This window comes from Cnephaeus nilssonii (genome assembly GCF_951640355.1).
Source record: "Cnephaeus nilssonii genome assembly, chromosome: 2".
Taxonomy (NCBI): Eukaryota; Metazoa; Chordata; class Mammalia; order Chiroptera; family Vespertilionidae; genus Cnephaeus; species Cnephaeus nilssonii.
This window is the reverse complement of record NC_137073.1, coordinates 71,343,603-71,365,811: the sequence shown is the minus strand read 5'-3', so window position 1 is coordinate 71,365,811 and position 22,209 is coordinate 71,343,603. Positions and strand designations below refer to the sequence as shown.

General features: G+C 46.5%; 1 protein-coding gene across 2 annotated transcripts; it reads left to right on the top strand.

The window, feature by feature from the left end:
• Positions 1-5,302: 5,302 nt before the first annotated feature.
• CKMT2 (creatine kinase, mitochondrial 2) lies at positions 5,303-20,580 on the top strand. Of its 2 annotated transcripts, XM_079760471.1 has the most exons (10): positions 5,303-5,340; positions 8,837-9,008; positions 10,236-10,434; positions 11,735-11,830; positions 12,259-12,480; positions 14,077-14,162; positions 15,128-15,251; positions 15,460-15,594; positions 16,891-17,016; positions 19,892-20,489. In XM_079760471.1, the coding sequence occupies exons 2-10, from the start codon at positions 8,857-8,859 to the stop codon at positions 20,009-20,011; spliced, it is 1,260 nt and encodes a 419-aa protein (XP_079616597.1). In that variant the 5' UTR covers positions 5,303-5,340; positions 8,837-8,856; the 3' UTR covers positions 20,012-20,489. The 2 variants fall into 2 exon arrangements, with proteins under 2 accessions (XP_079616597.1, XP_079616598.1); XM_079760472.1 differs by lacking the exons at positions 5,303-5,340; positions 8,837-9,008 and having other exon boundaries at positions 10,296-10,434; positions 11,773-11,830; positions 19,892-20,580.
• The last annotated feature ends 1,629 nt before the right edge of the window (positions 20,581-22,209 follow it).

Here is a 22,209-nt window from a genome sequence, read left to right as displayed (position 1 = left end):
ATATCAAAATATCAAGTAAGTAAAAGAAAATATAATATTTGAAGACCATTCCAAAAATATTTTCAATAGCTCATATTAGCCAACAGTGTAGCACTAAACCCAAGGAGGGTTACTTATGGATGCTTTCTTCTTTTTTCACAGAAAGTTGCTTGTTTGTTCTCTTTAGTTTCAACTAAGAGGTTGAAGCATCTTGATGCATGATAAAAAAGCATGGGTTGTTTGGATCCTAACAGTGCATAACTTGCAATTTATTTCTCAGTGTTCAGAGACTGAGGGCTTGAACTAATATGTCAATTGCACCAAGCACCTCAAAGTCTTGCATAAGAAAAGAAAGTAAAGGTTAACTTTCTTGACTCAAAAACAGTCTTGGAAGGTGAGTGAAAACCAGGACAATCAGTGAAAGGACCACACACAGTACTTTCAGGCAAAATAACTCCTAGAAATGTTAATGCCTTCAATTTTGCCTTGGAGTCCCCAAAGTCTTCCAGGGGGAGAGGGTGGTTCTGTGTGTGCTTTCCCTGGAAGTTTGGAGCTGTATTTATCTGACTCATATGTTCCAGAGCCACTGCAGCCATTCTTATTAAAGAAAAATAGGAGATAGAGAAATTTCTAAACTCTCCCCGGCTTTTGGTATGCAGGTTTTCTTCAAGTAGTGACAAAGCTTTCATATTTATTTCCTGCAGAATGTTGGAAGCGCCCCCCAGTGGTCAGCAATGGGCACTGTCAGTTGCTATGCTGACCTTTAGCATTTTATTGAGCTTTCCAAGTTCCTCCAGCTTCCTGAAGCCTTGCTGGAGCGTGAAAGAACCCCGCCTCCAAGGGAGTTCCTTTTCATGAACTGCACCATTTCGGAGCCAGTGGGGATAGGAGTGCACATTTTAAAAGCCTCAATTTAGTCACATTTAAAATCCCCAAGAGCAACTTGTGATGTTTCCTCCAATTGTTACAGCACCTATCCTCTTCTGCTTTGCAAGCTTCGTGTGTATTGTTGGAGCCTTCACTCTTGGCTGCGTCCGCCTATATTCCATTATATGAGACCCATTTCTAGGAGGAGATGGGAAGTCAGCCTCTAGCAACGAAGTAGCAAATACTTTTTTATTAGTGCAAAATTAACCCAGAAAATCAGAAGTAAAATTCAATTTCATGCTTGCAGATGAACACCCACATTTCATATTATCAATGAAGTTATCTTGCAGCTTTTAGGGGATTCCATTGGTTATTGACTAAGACATCCAGTTTTGCTACAGGGACAAATCTCTTCCTTAGGCCAATATATTATGTGACAGACTCAGGCATGAAGTAGAATGTTGTCACTTTTCCTTAGTGTTTCTCTGAAGGAACTTAAAGAGGGGAATTTTAAACTACTGTTGTGATAGTTTCAAGGGGCTCTCACACAAAGTCCCAATTACTGTTTATTAAATTTCAGTACATCTTAAAGTACTACTTAAAAACAAATGAAACTCATAAATACTGAGTAACTTGAAAGAAAAACATCCATTACATTTCAATTTGGAGTGTGTGTGATGATGGACCACACCTCTTCGTCTCCCATGGTATTATATGAGACAAGACTTTTGGTCAGCAATGATTGGACCACTTTTAAATTCTCAACTAAAAAGAGTAATGCAGCAAGAGGGGTTATTCTCAATAAAATTAACTTTTATTTTAAAATAAAAGGTTTTTTTAGCGTTTCTTTTTAAAGTTTGAGTTTATTTTTCTGAAAAAAAAATATTTCCTTTCATTATAAAGCATATAAGAGTATTTAAAAAACCCAACCTGTAAAGTTTATCATTTTGACTACTATTGAAATGGGATAAAATGATAACTGTTATTTATGGCTAAAGAATAGAACCAGGTTAATGTGCACACCCAGAAGAAATAAATGAGTAAGAGTCCTTTTCTTTTCATTAAGACAACAGATTGTAAGTTTAAATACTGACTTGATTACAGATGCTACTGTGTGAATCCTGGTAATAAGACTTGAGTCAATGAAATCTGACCTAGTGACATTTCTTCAATTCAGTTAGTGACATAATATTAAGGCAGGGCAGAGACAAACACAAAGTAGAAAACAACCATTTTGTTTTTAGTTATGAATACATGAATGATTCCGAAAATTCTTTATCTGGGCTGCCACACAGCATGACTTTAACATTAAGGTTGATTGTACCTGATCTCATCTGCTCAAGGAAAAGAATAATTCCACTTAATATGCTGAACCACTGTCTTTTACTCACCCGTTTCCCTTTCCCCTAGAAAGGCAGTTATGACAGGCCACTGGATGAGGCTTCCCGGCGCCGAGTCCCAGACCCCATTCTACATCCACAGCTGGGCAACCTCAGGCCGTGCTGAAACCTCTCTGAGCCTGTTTTCTCGCCTACAAGTGAAGTAAATAGTAATTTATGTGCTGCCTACCTCACAGGGCTGTCATGAGGACAAAATGGGTTAGTCTGTAAACTGTAAAGTGCTGTCCAAATGTGAGGTCACATGATTACCATCCTCATCTCTCTCTTGCAGAAGATTTAAGTGTATTTCTGTGTGTGTGTGTGTGTGTGTGTGTGTGTGTGTGTGTGTGTAAGGGACAGACCCATGTGTTACTTTGAGAAGCGTATTGTTTGTGTCCAGTTACTTTGGAAATCTACTGACTTGTGATTCCGACAAGAGGGATTTGTGCTTTGGCCTAACACTTGCCGCGTGAGGTATGGGCTATGCCTATATGCAAATTAAACTTCGCCTTTCTTGAATTCTCAAATGGCTCACTCGTCTCTTTTATTCTTTTTGTATTTTTCTACAGGGTCTTCTTCATAGCAATGAGCTCCTTCAGAAATGTTTTACTTCTAAAGTTTAGGGGGGAAATGAGCAATCAGGCAGGTGGGGATTCAGGAAGCTTGGTTCCCTTCACCTCATTCCTTGGCCATCCTTGCCTGTCAGTCAATTCTGGGTCCTGCTATATCCAGATTCCAACTGGATTCAGGGGCAGAAAAGAAATAAGCCCCAAACAGATTTCCTTTCAAGCAAATGATATGGCAGTTGTGTATTTCATGTCTGTTCCTGTCTCAGTGGCAAGAGCCAGCCACATGGCCGCACCGGCTACGAGGGATTGGGTGGAGCCCTGCGCTTTGAAGAGTTGGAACGCTGAGAGAGGAATAATGGCACACAACAAGGGTGGCATTGGAAGGATTTGGAGAAATCTGGAATCTCTGCTGTGCATCACGTGGAGAGGTTGCCATGCCTACCAATCACCTTCATAATATGTGTGAAGATGACCAGGCCCCCAAAGAGTGACACCCCCTTTTCTTAACCATGTCCCAACTAACTTACATAAAATTACATTATAAAATGAAGGGTTGAGATAAGGCTTATAGATGGGCACCCTAATGTCCATTTGTGAGGAATTGGGAAAAGAGGTAAAAGAAGGGTTTCTTAATGTAACTGCCATTCTTTAGACTCTACATTCCTGTGCTTTTTAAAGGCCTTATCATTTTCGCCCTTGTCGGGTGCTCAGTTGGTTGGAGCATAGTCCGGTACACCAAAAGGTTGTGGGTTCGATTCCAGGTTAGGACACATACCTAAGTTGCAGGTTCAATCCAGGGTAGGGGTGCATATTTGGGATGCCAATTCAGGGTGCAAACTGGAGGCATCCTCTCTCTTTCTCTCTCTCCTCAGCCCCTCTCTCTAAAATCAATAAACATATTCTCAGGTGAGGATTTTTTTTTTAAAAGCCTTTTGTTTTCTGTGTCTGGGATGTGGGCTATTTCAGGGTTTTATTTCACTTGGTACCTGAATTGACTTGAAACTGTGTGTGTGCAAAAGAACTATTTTGGGAAGAAATAAGCCTAGACTCCCCTCACTCCTGTCCCCCATCCTGACCCGCAGAGCCCAGTCTCCTCAGCAGCTGGTTAGCCCCACAGGCTTCCAGTTCGCTTTTCCTTCGGCCAGGAGTGGCCTGCAGGGGTGGGAGGGACTTGATCCATTAGGAGAGTGTGCACCCTGGGAACTCTGACCCTTAAGAGGATCATGCAATCCGTTTGCTTGGTCCCAACCTACGATCGTACTAATGAAATACCGTGGAAGGGCCAAGAAAATATCTGAGTAGGCCAGGTGTAGAAAGGGTAAGTATTGCTTTGTAAAAATTTCAACTCAGTGTGGCAGGTCATTGTGATCACATATGTATTCACTGAGGTGTGACAAATACACAGTTTAAGTGCTTGAATCCTAAGTGTACACTTGGGAAGATTTTACACGTGTGTGCACCCACACAACACTCCCAAAGCAGGGGATTTTCCAGCCCCCAGAAGGCCCCCTCCTATGCTCTCCCAGTCAGTACCCCCGTGCAAAGGGAAAATAGGTGCTTTGCTATGGGCTACATGGAAAAGAACCAGAAACCCTGAAAGAGAGTCACTCTAGGTGGAAGGTTATCCTGGGCTCCACCCCCTGCTCCATCATCTGCTCTGAGCACCGATTGGTCCCAGAGAAGAAAAGGAACCAGTTGTTGGTGTGCACGTGGCCACAGAGGCTGCCTACGTGACAGTCACCAGGGGCTGGGCAGCTCCCGTGGCAGGGCAGCTGCCCAAAGTCCTGGTGGGTCACTGCTATTTACGGCCAACCTTTCCGGTTTGCGGTGCCTGCCCCAAGGAGGGCTATTTTAAAGCGGGAATATGGCCTGCTGGGTTTGCTGGGTGGCATATTAAGCGGGTGTGGATAGAAAGCGAGATTACCTAGCAATCTGCTTCCGAAGTGATTGTGATTTCCCTGCATCGGGGCCACAGGCAAGGTGGGAGGAGGTCCCTAGTCCCTGGCTCAGAGCTTGATCAGCAGCAGGAGAGCGGGAGCCTCAGACATCTCTTCCTCTCAGACCTGGGCGGCTGGGGTGGGGGTCATTCTGCAGACCTGACCGCAGCCCCAGGGATCGTGCTCCTGAGGGAAGGTAGAAACAACTCCCCTAACTGGTGTGACCGTTTCCCGGCAGGCCCTGCCACCTTGATGCAGGGTCCTCCTGGACTGGGCAGCCAGGGAACGGGGCTGCAGGCCCCCAAACCCCTCCCAGAGCCCGGGGGCTGCAGCTTCCAGGACCACACTTGGGCGAGGGAACCATTTCAGAGAAAGGGCAGGTGCTAGAAAGAGCGCAGGGCTGGTGGCAGAGGAGTCCGGGGCTGGCCTTCAAGGGCACAGCTGGGGGAACAAGTGTGGCCAGAGATCCCGGATGGGATTGGCCAGAGGGGCCCAGCCCCGCCCCGCCCCGCCCCGCCCGAGCCTTGGCCAGGCCGGGCCCTGCCAGCTCGCGTTACACACCGCTTGGCTGTGTGCTTGCGGCAGGACGCGAGAGACTCCGGCTCCAAGGTCAGTGAGACCATGAAACTCAGCTTTATGCCTCTTTAGCGGGGGCATTGCTAGAGCCGGTGTGGGGGGTCTGGTGAGCCGTGGCTCCAGGGCTGGAGGCCGGGACCACCTGTAGGACGGTTATCCTGGCACTTCGGTGGTAACTGAAGAAGCCCTGGGCTGAAGGCTCCCCTGTCCCCTGCACACGGGCACAGGGACAGGGGACAGGTCCTTCCCCGTGGGACAGCTCTGTCTGCATGAGGTGCCGGAACCCCACCAGCACCCTGCTTTGCAATGCTTGTTTTTGATAGAGAATCAGGATTTTTTTCTTGATGGGAAAAAAAAACACACATCTAAATGCCACTGGATGTGGGATTTTAACCTTCAACTTTCCCTGCCTTGTAATTTACAGAGACTAATGGGTTTGTTTCCGGGAGAGGTTTTCCTCCGCAGCAAGCAGAGGTGCAAGTCAATGGCTTGGGATATACTAACCGGAAAATGAACTTTGTGAGGCCCCCAACAGGAGCTCGTTACGAGTCGGCCCAGGAGCTGGATCCAATTTAAACTGGTTCACATTATTGCTAGAGCATCGTTCTTGAAATGACGAACACATTAATAACGGGTCAAGTACTGTTTCTTCCCCACTGGAGGGGAAAACTGCTGGGCATGGCCTGTATGTGTTCGGCTAGTCGGCTCTCGGTGAGCTGCTGTCAGCCCTGTTCTTGTTTCCTGAGTGAGTGACATCTGTGCCTTTGAATGACCTGGTGCATGTGGAGAACTGGGCAGCTCCGGTGAGGATTTGCCAGAACACATTTGCCAGAACAAGCCAAACTCTCCGGCTCTCCTTAGTGCTGCCCTTCAGGCCTTCCTGCTCTGCAGACCCCTCCCCCCGCCCCCAACACACAGGGTCAGCTGGGGCCACGTGCATGGCGGTGAATGCCCCCATGACAAGGCCACGCTAATGCAACTGGTGTGCTGTTTCCAGAGGGCCTTTTTCCTGCCTGCAGCTCTCACACTTCCCATGCCTGGTGTCCTTGGTATGTTCTCTCTGTTCCCGTGGAGAACAAGGCCACCACAGGGACTTGACTGACCCAGGGGCTTCCTGACCCAGAGGGCTCTTGGAGAGATCTGGCCGTTCCTGGGCTGTGTGAGCACCTGCTTCCTCCTTTGCATCTATAAGCACCTCTTCCAAAGACCCCCGCCTTTAGCGCTGAACCTCCTGTAGGTGATGGGTTAAGGCGCCAGCCCAGCAAAGCACAGGGATGCCACATGCTCCTGTGTGCTCTGCCAGCTTCAGGATCAAATCACATCCTCCGAGAACGGGCAGGTGGATTTTCCTAAAGGACTGGCTGAGGAAGGTTCAGGAAACTGGGGGGGAGGGAGAGGATACGGCCTGGGGGGGTCATGGGTGCTCAGAGGCAGGAGGGGGATGGGTTCCTGGCTCGGAGGCCCTGGGTCTCCATCTCTGCTTCCAGAAGGACCCTTTTGTCTTCTCAGAGGAAACCCAGCAGGAGCGTGAGTCAAACATTCTTGGAGTTCCTGCCCACTGAGTCAGGAGCTCCAGAGGAGGCCAGTCTTGAAGGTGACTGCTGGAGGTCACATGTACCCTGCCTGAGAAGCCACAGAGAATCCTAACCTTGGGCAGGCCAGGAGGCACCTCCTCCTTTACAGCATTTCAAAGGACTAGATGTTTCCAACCGCCTATTTTCTGAAACACCATGTACCCTTAGAGGGGAGGCTGGTAATGGTCCTATGTCTTCCTCACAAGGAATCCTAGGCAAGGCCTCTGTCTTGTAGGTAAAGGCTGTGAACATCTCCTGCCAGTGACTTTCTACTTGCTGAGTAAGACAGAGATGCCCACGGGTGCCCAGTAGGTGATGAGTGATGTGAACCCTTTGCTCTCTCAGAATGGGAGGAGACAGCCGTTTTCTGCTGGCCTAGGAGGCTGGCAACTGTGGGAAGTGGTTCAGAGTGTTCTGTGGACCTGGCTCAACCTTGGGCATTCACTATTTTGGGGGTGATTCTTTCTGGATGGAAAGCTGACACGTGGTCTTGCCACTGCCCTCCGTCCCCAAGGAGCTCAGACACATGGGCACTGTGTACAGCTGGACCAGAAATGACTCTGAGTCAGCAGAAAGGCACCCACGGCGTCTCCATCCAGGATATTCAGGACAACCAGGAGGCTCGGAATTGAGGCAATGGCAGAAGTCAACACCTGCACGTTCCCAATGTCATGGAGCCAGACAAAACCCTTAGACGCGGACCCAGACTCTCAGTGCCCTTGCCTGGGGCACAGAGATAGATACACAGCTCCTGGGCACCCTGACAAAAGGGCATAATCTGGTGGTCCTTGTTTTTTAATGGAGAGGGTGAGTGTAGGAATAAAACACTATCATTGTCTCTGGCTGTCATCTTGCACCCCGGGTAAAAGTCTCCTTGGCTTGGAGCTCAGCAATTCTGCCAGATTTTAGTTCTGATGCTGTAAACGATGCTGTATAAATCAGGAGTCACAAAGGTGTTCCAGGTTAGGGAAACTGAGGCAGACAGCTTCTTCAGAGCGAGAAATGACCTCCTTCTTCACCCCTGCAATCCCTAGTTCTGTACAAGGGAGGAGAGAGAGGGGAAGGAGACAGAAGATAAGAACAAATCTCAGAGGAAGGCAGACTGGCCCAGCAGGCTGGCTGTTGTGTCGGGCACCTGGCATCAGAGTGGAGTGGGCAGAGGTACCCCTGGCGTCCAGGCCACTTCAGCAGGAGTTTGAGGACAGGGAAAGAGAACAGGCTTAGAAAGAATATTCTGGGACTCGGGGAGAGTCACATGCTCTGAGGTGATAATCCTATGACGAGGAGCTGCTGTGATAAATGCATTGCTGTGGTCTTAGGGGTTTAACGGAGTGGAGTGATCTGTGGCACTCCTAGGTCCTCAACCACAAAGGTCATTTCCCCGGTAACTGCTGGTCAGTGAGGGGCTGTCTGTAGGTGCTGGGGTTTGCAAGAGGCTTGAATCCAGGGCCAAAGACAAGCCTGGGTTCAAATCCCAGCTCTTCAAGGTGCTGGCCCTGAGATTTGGAGGTCATGAGCCTCAGTTTCCCCACCTGTAAAATAATGCCCACTTGGCAGATTGTTGCAAAGACTGAAGACAATGTTCATAAGGCCTCATGGTAGGAGCTTAATAACTGTTAGTTTAAAAAAAGACAGTGAGGCTTGCTTGGGCGTGAAGGGATGGGAAGGAACTTCCGGGTAGCCAGAAAGTGGAAATCCTGTTTGGGCTCATTTTTCCCATATCATATCCCTGGAGAAAGGGTCATGGACTTCAGGGAGTTTGACATTCACAATGTGTAAAACCACCCAGATTTCCCCAAGCAGTGTGAAGGGGTGTGGGAAGAAAGGAAGAAAGAGCAAAACAAACCAGAAGACAGGCTCTGGCTGCTGCAGTTCGTTCTCGTGCCGGCTGATCTCCACGCTGGGGTCCAGGGCCATCCAGTGAGGCTGTCTAATCCAGCTTTTCTGCTTTCCAGACACTCAACCAAGAGGAAGGATGGCCAGTGCCTTCTCCAAGTTGCTAACTGGCCGCAATGCTTCTCTGTTATTTGCTACGCTGGGCACCAGTGCCCTGACCACTGGGTACCTGGTGAACCGGCAGAATGTGCGTGCTGAGGCCCGGGAACAGCACAAGCTATTCCCTCCGAGGTAAGTCCTCTTGGCTTTCAAATAGCTCCAGGTGCCAGCCCGAACCCTGCTTTCCCCTGTGGACACCGCCTTGGAGGACAGCTAGGTGGCGAATACAAGGAAGTGTAGCGTCACCATTCCTGCCCAGAGCTGCCGTCTAGTTGGATAGTAATAGTCACAGTTAACATTTGTTGAGCACTTTTATGTGTGTTAAGCACTACACATGGAGTGCCTATGTTATTCACCTTAGCATCCCTTTGTGATGAAACGGAGGCTTAGAAACATTAAATGGTGCCTAAGTGCACACAACTAGTGCAGCCAAATGCAAATTCAGGGACACTGGTTGCAGACTCAGGCCTCATTCAGGGCCACAATGCCTTCTGGAAGATGTAATGACATAGTGCTGATTTTAAGTGTCAGCTTTAAAGGGCATGGCAGGTGAGACGTGGGGGCGTGGCTTGAAGATGGACTTGTTTCTTCAGCCCTGGGAACCTGGCCAGGACTGAGACAGCACACACTAACTAGAGCTGAAGTGCCGAGCTGACTAAGGGATTCCACATGCAGGGGTGGATGGGAGAGGCGGGGAAAGCCTGGAGTTTCTCAGAGACATTTACTGGTTCTTGTGGGAATCAGGGTCTCTGAGGGGAATGACCGGCTCCCACCATGCACCTCAGGAATTCCTGAGCTGAGATTGCCTGTGTTTGAGCCTGTGGTGGTCCCGCATCCCCTATTCTTCAACCGATTCATATCCCAGGGTAGGACATTTTATTTCTTTCTATGTATTATTCCGACAGATACTTACTGAATGCCTGTTTCAATAGCCAGACTCAACAAAGCAGATAGTCACAGAGCTTGCATCAGAGAAGGAGGGTGGATAAGAGGCTGCATTTCTGTGTGGTCCCACCTGCAGGGTTTCAGCCTCTACCACTAGACCCAAGGCACCAAAATGCACCTGTTGTATTTTACCAAAACTTTATTTTCTAATTATTTTCACTCTACCTCCCTTTTACACGAACGTGAGCCAATCTGGGCCACTATAGCCAGGTCCCTTTCTTTGGCAGTTCAGGGGATTTTGTGTTTGTTTGTTTGTTTTGTTTTACGCTGGCTTACAGAAGTCATGGCTCCTAGCCAAGTGTCTCGTGCTCTCTGGCTAAAGAGAGCCTGGTGGAGGGATGGGCAGACACAAAGCCCATTCACAGGCCCCTCCCTTCCGGCTGCTCCCTGAAAGCCTGTCCCCTTGGTGCACAGTGCAGACTACCCTGACCTTCGCAAGCACAATAACTGCATGGCCGAGTGTCTCACCCCCTCCATCTACGCCAAGCTCCGCAACAAGATGACGCCCAAAGGCTACACTCTGGACCAGTGTATCCAGACTGGAGTGGACAACCCCGGTCACCCCTTCATAAAGACCGTGGGCATGGTGGCTGGTGACGAGGAGTCCTATGAGGTAAAACTATCGGCTGTAGGTTCTGCAGTGGGAGGGGGAGGCTCTGGGTGCAAGTCCCTTTCTGTAGGGTTCCAGCTTCCTGCCTTCTCAGGCAGGGCTGCCCTACAGGGAAGCCAGCAGAACATCCGGAAAGCTTTCCGGAGCAATGAGGTCTGCAGCTTCCCAGGGACAAGGCTTCCCTTGCTGTTGCTCTAGCATCCCTCCCAGGGAGGAACTGGTTGCATGACAGAGCTCCCTGAGGTTGTCAAGGGGACGGATTGGGAAAATATGTGCTTTTTATTTTATTGGTGTGTATTCACCCGTAAGACGTTAGGAGGTGATGTGTTAGTGGCTGGGCTTTACTGAGGGTGGAGGACGGTGTGGTGTGTCTTTAGATTGAGAATTACTCATTACACAGCCACTGCAGCCCAGGCTTCTGAGTTCAAGTCTCTGGGAAATCCCATGATCTCCGCATCCTCGTCCTTGGCACAGAAGCACAGGGTGGCCTGCCGCTGGGGAGCTCAGCCACCTGGTGGCCTCTCCACAGAGCAGCCTCTAGTCCTGGCAGGTGTCTCGGCTGCCTCCCTGAGGCCCCCTCCTTGCCCTTCTGTTGCAGGAGCTGAAGGCCGTTCCCTGGGAGGGCAGCCTTCGGGAGGAGGGAGGGGCCGTCTTGAGGCCGGTAGCTCCCTCAATTCGCAGCTCTGAGCTCCCCAGAGTGGCAGACTAGAGCTAGCTCCCTGGCCCCAACACCCCCACCCCCGCTCCCCACAGCCCCCTAAGCCTGCAGGGTGCTCTGTTATGACTTCCCTTAATGTTCTTTTATTTAAAGGTTGCTCCTAAAGTTTTTAGTTTTAAAAAATAGATTTGCACGAGGTATGTCAGGTTGGGAAGGTCCTCACCGTGTGAGGGGTCCCTGCTCTGCCCTTAACTGATGCTGGATGCTTTTCTTCTGGTGCAGCCGGGGGGTTCCACGAATGCATTCTGTTGCTTAAACTCTAGAAACTCACCTTCCCTTTGACCACAGAACCACTTAGCCTCTGATCTAGCGGCTTCTTTTACCCCACAAAGGCAAGAACTCCTGGAGAAAACCCTCAGATGTCCTTGTTCAGTCAGATGTCAGGGAGCTTAGAGCAGCCATTAGGGAGGAGGGTACAAGGCAGAGTCCTGCCTCCAGGAGGCTTTCTCGGGTGGAAGTCGACCGTCACCATCCTCACCTTCGTCGTGATGAACTGCTAACCCGCTCACACCATTTCCTGCCCGGTCGTCTTTTCTTAGTAGACGCACCAGTTAAAGAGAAACAGGAGCATCTTTCCTCCTGCAGGTGTTTGCCGACCTTTTTGACCCTGTCATTAAACTCAGGCACAATGGCTACGACCCCCGGGTGATGAAGCACCCCACGGATCTGGACGCATCCAAGGTAGGCCCAGCCGCCTCCGACCCTCCTGTGCAGCGGGCGCTCCAGGCCCACAGAGAGGAGCGCCCCCACGGGAGAGGGGCCCCTGGGTCAGATGCCCCTTAAAGTCCGTGACACGGGAGCGCAGCCGGCTTCCTGGAGGGCCCCGAGGTCAGGGAAGTCCCAAAGGTGGCGGTGTGGCCACTATAGGCCTCTCCTAAAGCAAGTCCTTTCTTCGCAGCGCACCTAACGGGCATGGGATTCCAGGCGGCTCTGTGCAAAGAGCTCTGCCCCGTCTCCCCTATCCCCAAAGCCCCTGCCGCCCGCTCCCACCCAAGCCCAGTCCCAGAAGGTTCCCGCCCAGCGCCTGCGGGTCTCTCCGGGGATCACTGCCCGGCGGTGGGTGTGGCCGGGCCGGGCCGGGCTGCTGCGTGACCCCGCTCTGTCCGCAGATCACCCACGGGCAGTTTGACGAGCGCTACGTGCTGTCGTCCCGGGTGCGCACCGGCCGCAGCATCCGCGGGCTGAGCCTGCCGCCAGCCTGCTCCCGGGCGGAGCGCAGGGAGGTGGAGAACGTGGCCATCACGGCCCTGGAGGGCCTCAAGGGCGACCTGGCCGGCCGCTACTACAAGCTGTCCGAGATGACCGAGCGGGAGCAGCAGCAGCTCATCGACGTGAGTGGCCCCCGCACCAGCGGGCCGCCGGGGTGGGGCTGAGCCCGGATCCACGCGGTGCGGTGCGGTGCGGTCTCTCCCCGAGCTCAGGCCCTGCCCTGGCTGGGAGCTCGTGAAGATGAGGCCTTCAAACTTGAGGTCAACCCACGCAAACACTCTCAGGGTAAAGTCTGCAGAGGAAGCGCCTCTATGGACTGGGAAGGAGTGGAGGGGAAAGGAGGATTTCTCTCTCGCTGGTAAATGAAAACAAAAAGGTGTGGAAATCCTGTGCCCCACCCACAGAAAGTGGCGGAAACTAGGAAAACCTGGACAGGAGCTTGTCCAGGTGGAGGCCCGCCCTGACTGGCACTGGAGCCAGCCTCCGGGATGCCTGCCGCCTCCACAGCTTCACTCCAACACTGGAGTGGACAGAACCCGGCCCAGTAGCACAGCTAAAACAGGATGGCAGCTTCAAAAGTAACTTTTAAAGTCCAAGGAGTAGCAGAAACAAATATCTGTCATTTCAGAAGATGCCACATCACAAAATATGCCTCATTTCCAAACCAGGCAGGCCAGTCTCCTGGTCTCTGCAGCCTCAGGCCGACCCTCCCCCTGTCCCATTACAGAATGAGCCCTCCTGCACCTCATATAGCCACTCTGGTTTCCAGCGTAAGGAACACTGTTTTGTGGGCAGTGACTGTCCACAAGTCTGTCCTGGCTCAAGTCTCCGACCTCTTCTACTTCTCAGAGATTGAAGAAGACTTCCCTGCCCATAGCCTCTTGATTTCTGACTTCGTGTAACAATACCTGAATGCGTGGTATCCATAGTCACACTCTTCACTGTGTACACACAGAAGGAAAAATGTCGGTCACTCAACATTGATTTCCATATGTAGAGTAGTATATTGTAGTTGAAGGCACAGCTTGGGAGTCATTCAGGTCTAGGTTTGAATATAAGCTCTACTTCCTCCTAGCTGTGTGATATCAGATAGGTTATCTTCTCTTTCTGAATCTCAGTTTTTCTCACCTATAAAAGAGAATGATTATACTTGCCTCATAGTGTCGTTGTGAGACTTAAGGAAATAAATTAAAAGCACATAGCATAGAGCCCAGCACATAGTAAACATTAAATTAGTGGTGGCTCTTTTTATTTGTAGATCCTATTTCACATGTCTAATACTTTTTAATGAAAAGAATGATAATAAATGAATCAGTAATGTCAGAAACGTAGAGAATGGGGGCTGTGCAGAACAGACTTTTCAGGAGAGTGCCCCTTACTCACTGCCCACTCTGCCACTGCATGGGGCTGTGCTGGTGGGGTTTACACACTCCATAGCGATGAAGTGTTTCCATTGGGCTAACCCGGTGGGTTTCAACCTTAGCTCTACACTAGAATCACCTGAAGACCACACCTCATATGGTCAGACTCTCTGGGGCATGGGCATTGGTACTATTTTTTTAAGTTCCCAGGTTATTCTAGTGGGCAGCCAGGGCTGAGGACCACGGCCTGAGAGACCTCAGCCATGATTACTGAGTTGGAACTTGGACACCCGGCACTTGTAGTCATGCCTGATCTCATCCGTTTCTCCTTTCTGCTTTGTCCCTTTCGGCCTGCAGGACCACTTTCTGTTTGATAAGCCAGTGTCCCCTTTATTAACATGTGCTGGGATGGCCCGGGACTGGCCTGATGCCAGGGGAATCTGGTATGGACACAGCGTTTCACATTTGCAGTGTGCGCAGAGGCTCTCCTGCAGGCCGTCTGCTTGTCCTAACCTGAAGTTGCAGTGACGTGCACTTGACAGCATGGCCGGCTTGAGCTAAACGGAGAGAGTATTTAGAAACTGTGCGTGTGTGTGCGTGTGTGCGTGTGTGCGTGCGTGCGTGTGTGTGTGTGTGTGTGTATGTGATGTTTCTAAGATATGTAGGGACATTGGCTGGTTTGCATGAATTATGCATGAGAAAAAGACTATATTTTTTCAGAAAAATTAGGTTCATAATATTTGACCTCACATAAAATGTTTCATGACATTAAAACAAAAGAGCAGAAAATGAAAAGTAAATATTGAGGATTTAAGCAAAACCCAATGAGGAAGAATGGATACCGAGTACACATATATTTGATCTTGGCCAACAGTTCTCAGTCCACTTTGATTCCTGTACCTTGGTAGGTTATTATGACACTACCCGAAAGAGATGAGGTTAAAGTGTTCCTGAGCAGTTGCTCAGTGGGAGTAGATCAGCAGGATCTATATAGCAAACACAAGTAAAAATTTTCTGCACTTCCGATACCTTAGGCTGCAGGTAAAACCTTTTTTTTTTTAAGGACCACAGATTTTGGTTGACTCTATTAGGAGATAAAACACTCCTGTTAGTGTCAAAGCCAAATGTTACCATAGTTGAATTATTGTCATCCTAATCTGAGGAATGAGGGAGATTATATTCTTGTTGAGCAAAAACATGACATATATAAGGGTCGGCGTGGTCTTATTCTTCATTCTGTCATTGTAACAGTATTTTATAGTACTTGTTCAGGCACAATTATGAGATTAGGGCCATCTAAGAAATGAGGAAGATGAAATGAAGCAATCAAGCCACAGAGGTAATGGGAATTTTCATGTGTTGAAACAAATATAATTAACACTCAACACCATATTTCTCTCCTCATTAGGCATAATTTTGACAAGACATTTCTCATCTGGATTAATGAGGAAGACCACACCAGGGTAATCTCTATGGAAAAAGGAGGCAATATGAAAAGAGTATTTGAGCGATTCTGTCGTGGACTAAAAGAGGTAAGATGTTATCAGAGACTTCTGAATATTCACTAAAATAAAATATCTTTATTTTTCATTCTTAAAAGACGACAATGCAGTGCCTTCCAAGATGGGGCTCATGTATCCTAGGGATGATGGCACTCACATACACACACTTCTCCCTGAGGTTTGGGGTGTGCTGAATGAATGGACATTTGAGAACTCCATCATTTGTTCACTGTTGTAGGTAGAACGCTTGATCCAAGAACGAGGCTGGGAGTTCATGTGGAATGAGCGCCTCGGATACATTCTGACCTGCCCTTCGAACCTTGGCACAGGATTACGGGCTGGTGTCCACGTTAAGATCCCGAAGCTGAGCAAGGTGATGTGATGTAGCCAGCAGCCCTGTTGGGCTCCTCCAGCATCCCCTCAGAGGGGACTGCTTTGTGGAGGGAGAGAATGTCACTGCCCATGCCTTAATCCTTACTTTCTGCACCTACAACCAAAAATAGTGAGTGAAGGTTAAGTTTACCACGAAAGACATTTGTTTCAGCAGGACAGAGGGGAAGGGGCTCTAAGAAAGAGCTGTGGCTTCAAGAACAGAAGTTTAAGTTCTCCCTCCTATGACAAACCCGGAGAGATAGTAGGGCTGCTCTGCTCTGCTCTGCTCTGCTCTGCTCTGCTCCTTGGGGTTCCTCCCAGCTCCTTCTCTCTCTCTCCTAGTGGAGAGGGTCTCAGACCTGAGACTGCACCGGGCTCACCGGAGGCTTGTCAAAACACAGACTGCTAGGCCCACCTGCCGGATTTGCATGTCTACCCAGTTCCCAGGTGACGCTGATGCTGCTGGTCAGGAAACTGCGCTTGGAGTTCCACTGTCTTAGGGCTTGCCCCCTTTGCATGGTTACCATCAGGCCCCACGTTGGAGCTTGTGGGAAATAGAGAGAGAGAGAGCACGCAAATGTTTCCATGTAAAGATTTCAGGTCTAGGCCTGGAGGCACACATCATTCTGCTCAGACTTAGCAAGAACTTAGCCAATGGTCACCTCCTCAGCTCCACTGTGGAAGGGAAGGAAAAAAGGATTCTGGTGGGCAATTAATTTCTGCCACAGCAAGTGAACCAAATACTTTAAAACAATTTTAGAAAATGTGCTTTCTGTCAAAAAGGTATGAAAACTTATATTGTTCAAAATTCCAATTCTAGAAAAAAATACTTGATGTGATTTAACGTCATGATTTAATCACATCAGTGATAACTATTATAAAGATGAATAATGAAAACTCACCAAAGCTGGCATCCAGAGGTGACAAAAGCAGTATAGAAATTAACAATAATACACTTGAAACCTATGTAATTTTACTAACCAATGTCACCCCAATAAACAATAAAATTGTTAAGAAAAGAAGTTAAAACACAGCTCTGCAACCTTCTAGATGTGTGACCTTGGGCAAGTTAATTCCTCTGAGCCTTAGTTTCCTCATCTGTGAAATGGGGGTGAAAGCAAAGCTACTTCATAGGGTTGTTGTAAGGTTAAGTTCCAGCACAGAGCCCTGGTATAGTAAATATATGCTTAATAAACACTAACTGTTATTAGCTTTCATTATATGTCTTTTCTACGTGAAAGTGCCGATGACAGTGCATGGATTTTGCCCCTACAACACTGTGTTATCCCTGTCCCAGGATCCCCGCTTTTCTAAGATCCTGGAGAACCTGAGGCTGCAGAAGCGTGGCACCGGCGGCGTGGACACTGCGGCCGTGGCAGACGTGTATGATATTTCCAACATAGATCGAATTGGTCGGTCAGAGGTAACATCTCTCTCACTCTCTGAACATGAACTAACAAAATCAGCCTACGAGAAAAAGAAGTAGCCTAACAGCCTTACCTTATTCACAAAACCCGAGACCTCCTCTTTCCCACTGAGTCCCAGTCACGTTAGTGTTCGGTTCTGCAGTGCTATTCTTCCACAGGAAACACTGCATGAAGGGAAGCACAATGTCAGCTGGGACTGTACAGGCAAGCAAAGGACATACAGTGGGACTGTGGTCGCCAGCCTGCCCCTGGGAGCTATACCAGGTCTTCAGCAGCAGGAGCTTATTATGCCAAAGGACAGTAGTGGTGCCTCCCTGTGAAGTCAGGGAACACATGTGCTCTCTCACTGAGGGTGATAAAATAGTGGATTTTTCTCTTGATTCTGAATTTCCTTTGGTGAATGAAGGCCACATACTGTCATCTTCATTTAGGCATTTTTAGATACCTGATACTTTCTGAAACATTATTTTTAGGGCTACAGATGAGAAATAAGCTATGCACTAGGTATACATATGATTATGCTCGTAAAATAACCCTTAGGATTCTGTGAGTATATAGGATGGGAAGGATTCATACACTGCATGCAGGCCTGGAGCGATGCAGGAGGTGACGCGTAAAGAGCACACTTAAGCAACATGCAGCTGAATCCTAAGCAAATACTGATCTCAGTACATTCTATCAATTTATCTGGATGTGATCCCATTGGATGTATTATGCCCATCACTGATTTAAAAGCCTCTTCTTATTACATATAATGCTTAGTAACTCAGTGGCTGGTTATTCAATCTGTGGATTATCGATGCTCTTTCTTGCCAGCTTTTGAATATTTCATTGCCTATTGGTATGCCTCCCAGTAAACTAAGGAAAAGAAAGGAGATAATACTCAAAACAATTAAACCAGCCTATGTAAACCAGCTCTGGCGAAGTACTTGAGGAAGAAGCAGCTAAAAATGCCACAACTTCTGAAATGTGCTGACTAATGTGTGGTGTAGTGAATGAAGAAAATCTGGGCCTAGCCCTGTCTGCTTGTAATATTAACTAGATTTTTATTAATGGAAAGCAAGGTAGTCATTGCTTTGAAAACATTCTATGTCTAATTAAGTTAATAGATAATCACAATAAAAGCTAAAAAAAATACTAAAAAGTATTCAAATTTAACCTAACAACCCTGAGATAACCATCATGGACATTATTCTGAATTACCTTCCACTTTTATACTTATTCAAAAAAAGTTTGGGTTTTTGTTGTTGTTGTTGTTTGGTTTTTTTAAACAAAATTTGGTATTATAGTATATATTTGATGTTATAATACAGCTTTCCCCAATGTATTATATCATGAGCATTTTCCTATATTACTCTTCAAAAACATAATGTTTAATAACAGTCCATTAAAGATAGTCAATTATCTATTTAATATCTCCCTGATAATTTGATGTTTTGTTTGGCCATCTCTATATATAAGTCTATGCCAATCTCTTTGCATAACAATAATCACAATTCTGATTATTTAGTTAAAATAAAATTCATAGGAAAAGAATTTCTGGGTTAAAGATGAGGGGTCCTTATAACCAAGTTCCCTATCAGGAGATTTATACCAAGATACAGTCCCACTGGCAATCAATGAGAGACCACCCCACCCCACCCTCTTCAACACTGGGATGGGTCAATTGGATGAATACAAAATATGCTTAGTAATGACTAACTTCCTGATCCAAACCTTTCATGGAGCCTCGGTTTCTTTCTTTTTCAAAAAGAAAATATATTTTTTATTGATTTCAGAGAGGAAGGGATGGGGAGAGAGAGATAGAAACATCAGTGATAAGAGAGAATCACTGATCGGCTGCCTCCTGCACGCCCCCTACTGAGGATTGAGCCCACAACCCAGGCATGTGCCCTTGACCAGAATCGAACCTGGGACCCTTCAGTCTGCAAGCCAGTGCTCTATCCACTGAGCCAAACCGGCTAGGGCAAGCCTCAGTTGTTTTAGGCATGAAAAGAGGTGGGCAGGGGACTGGATTCCCTCATGCTTAAGGTATGTTCAGATATAATATTCAACTATCCCTTCCATCCTTACTGTTCATCCTTGAGTTAAATAATGTATTTTAGTGCTGTCTGGCATTATCTAACTAGTTACTACCTTAGTTTGGGTCTCTGCAGGAACAGTGCAAGTAATTTGTTAGGGAGGTGACCCCAGAAAAAAAAAATTCATATGTAGGTCTGCTCTAATTTTAAAAATATCAATATTTGTAAACCAAAGTTCTAACATTTTTTTCAAAAAACAGAAAACTTAAGTTTATCTTAATATCATTCACCATTTCTTTTCAGTAGCAAACTTGTCTGGCGAGTAAAAACATTATTAAACTGTTAAACATTTGATTTTAAACCAATTTTCAGAAAGACATTTACTGTGTAAACGATAATATCTTAACGATAGCATATTCAGTGCTTGGATAGCCTAGTGGGAGGCCAGAATTCAGATCCAGGCCAAAGAACAACACAAGGGTGTCACTGTGTAATTTCACCTTTAGACAAACTCTGTTATTTTACAGCTGAGACTGATGGGGGGAAAGTATCTGAGATGCAAACTGATGGTTTTCACATATGAAAAAAGTTCTCACACACAAAGTAGTAACCCCAACTTAACTGAAGAGACATCATGAGAAGCCCTGTAAAATGTCTCTGCTTCCCATCTCTGACAGTGACCATCAGACATCCTTCACCCACAACCCCATAAAGAAAAAATGAGAAAGAAGAGATGGTTATAGTCTATCTAATATGGCAAGTTCTCATTGTCCCAGTATTGTTCCTATTGATCAATGCATTGTATGTGTCTCCTATGAAAATTAATCATTCATCTTTTCCACTGTCACAGGTTGAGCTTGTTCAGATAGTCATCGATGGAGTCAATTACTTGGTGGATTGTGAGAAGAAGTTGGAGAGAGGTCAAGATATAAAGGTGCCACCGCCTTTGCCTCAGTTTGGCAGAAAGTGAACTTTCCCTTTCCCAATTTATAAGTAATCTGTCTGCTGGTATGACAGACAGAAAGATATTTCTACTCTGAGAGTTTTTGTAGACTTGGGAAAATGTAAAATTGTATGTCTTATCTTTAGAATAAAACTCTCCTTAATCTCTTTGGTTTCCCTGATTTTTTAAAAATGTTACTAAGAAGGGCAAGTAATATCCAATTACAAGTAGCAGGAAGTAAAAATATTTTTTAAGGCAATGATAAAAATAATATTTGTAAGTCACCTCATTAGAACAAAAGACACTTTTCTCACCTACGAAATTCCAAGGGATTTGCGTGTCATGAACTGGAGTCAAAGACCAAATATTACAACAAAAAATGTTTCTAGCATTCTTATCACTTAGGAAATTACAACAATTTTAGAAGCTCTGTGACAGGAACAGGGGGCTGATAGGTATTATATATACACACACATACTATATTATTTCACAGGCTCTATTTAATTATTAAAGTAGATTTCAGAAAAAAAGGATAAAGGAGGACATTTCATATGTACATACATGTAAATTCATTAAGAAGACTTAAGAACTCAAAATACATGTTCATTTAATAGCAAGTTTCAAAATGCATAATGGACAGAACTGGAAGAGGAAACAGACAAGCACACACACACACAAACTCCTCTCTCAGTATTCCATAGAACAAGTAGACAAATTATCAGGAAGAATACAGAATATTAATTGTGTTTGGATCTGCCTAGAAGCAGATGCCAAGATAGGATTCAACATGAAAGTTGTTTTTGTGAGGAGGGAACAGAAGAAGGAAGATGCATTCAAACAAGCACAGTGCTAGATTGACAGGGAAGGAGGAAAGATTGGGTAGGAAAAGACTACAAAACAGTTCCAAGAAAGTTTTATCCAGGCCAATGGGAAGTCTTCATGCCTGTTGGAAGGGTCTTGTATCTTCTAAAGCAAGGATGGGCCTTGCTCATTTATGAACTGAAAGCAGAATACGGGTAGTGTGGCCTTAGTATGAACACAATGGTTGATCCATAGGGGCAGTAACTAGAGTTGTCAGCTCGGTTATGCAAGGGAAGATCTCAGTGATACATTTTCATGGCCACCACAGTCCACTCTTTGCATCAATACAGACCCACTTCAGGGAGAAGCTTCTTCATGGCTCCCATGGATCTCACTTCCTAAGGAAGATCTTAGAAAAGGGGGATTAGCTGTATAAACTGAAATCCCATTGCTGCAACTGCTATTCCTCCTCTACCTCCTCCATAATCCACTCTAAATTTCCCTAATCTTCGTCTTGGCAGACTTTGGTGGCTTACTTTGTTGTATGAGCCGAGCTTTCAGTCCTGAGGCCTTGGCAATTATATCCTTCTTGGGCCTGGTTTTCACCTGCCGTTATAATAGTACAAGGGATACCACTTGTATCACATGGATTCCACATCTATTCCGCCCTGTCCCATAGTGTAAATGCAGCTCTTCTTCTCTGCCGTCAGCCCTGATCACCCCTTTCACAATGATGACTCCTCTTCTCACCTGCGGTCCCAGACATGGTAAGTCTTATTATTCCTAAATATTTCATAACAACTTTTTAAAATTTAAAATTGAATTAAGCCCAATTATTAATGTAAAGGGATACATAGCTATTAATTGAAATGGAGGAAAACTTTGGTATAAATTATGGAATATCTACTGTATTTAATCCAATTAAATCAAGATAGAAATAATCACCATCATTCTACATTAGAAATATTCAATAATCAAGATAGAAATAATCACCATCTTTCTACATTAGAAATATTCCTTTTTCTTGTATATCTAAGGAACTATACAGGCACTTAAAGTTTTATTGGGAAACAACAAAAGTGACAGAGATCCCCCAAAACCTAAAAAAAGTTAAAAAGGCAAATAAAACTACCTTCTAAGCCTTAAACTAGAAAAATCTGCACATAATGGAGATTAGCCATCTGTAAGACTAAAACCAAAGAATTGCCTGGGATCTAAGACTAACCTAAGAACTGCAAGACTGCAATCAGATGGTTCAGAAAAGGAGCCAAGTAAATTACGTTTTATCCTTTCTGTAAAAGTCCTATATGAAGCTAAGGCAATGGGTTATCATAGAACCTAAAAAAGGAGGATTGAGGGATCACATCTGGTGGACAGGCCTTTTGCATCATTGGAGAAGGCCCCACCCAGTTGCTACAAACGAC

Excerpts from the sequence above, each read along its gene's own strand:
- CKMT2 (XM_079760471.1), top strand. The coding sequence starts at position 8,857 with ATGGCCAGTGCCTTCTCCAAGTTGCTAACTGGCCGCAATGCTTCTCTG. Across the intron at positions 9,009-10,235 it reads CACAAGCTATTCCCTCCGAG|TGCAGACTACCCTGACCTTC; the intron begins GTAAGTCCTCTT and ends CTTGGTGCACAG. Across the intron at positions 11,831-12,258 it reads CGGATCTGGACGCATCCAAG|ATCACCCACGGGCAGTTTGA; the intron begins GTAGGCCCAGCC and ends CTCTGTCCGCAG.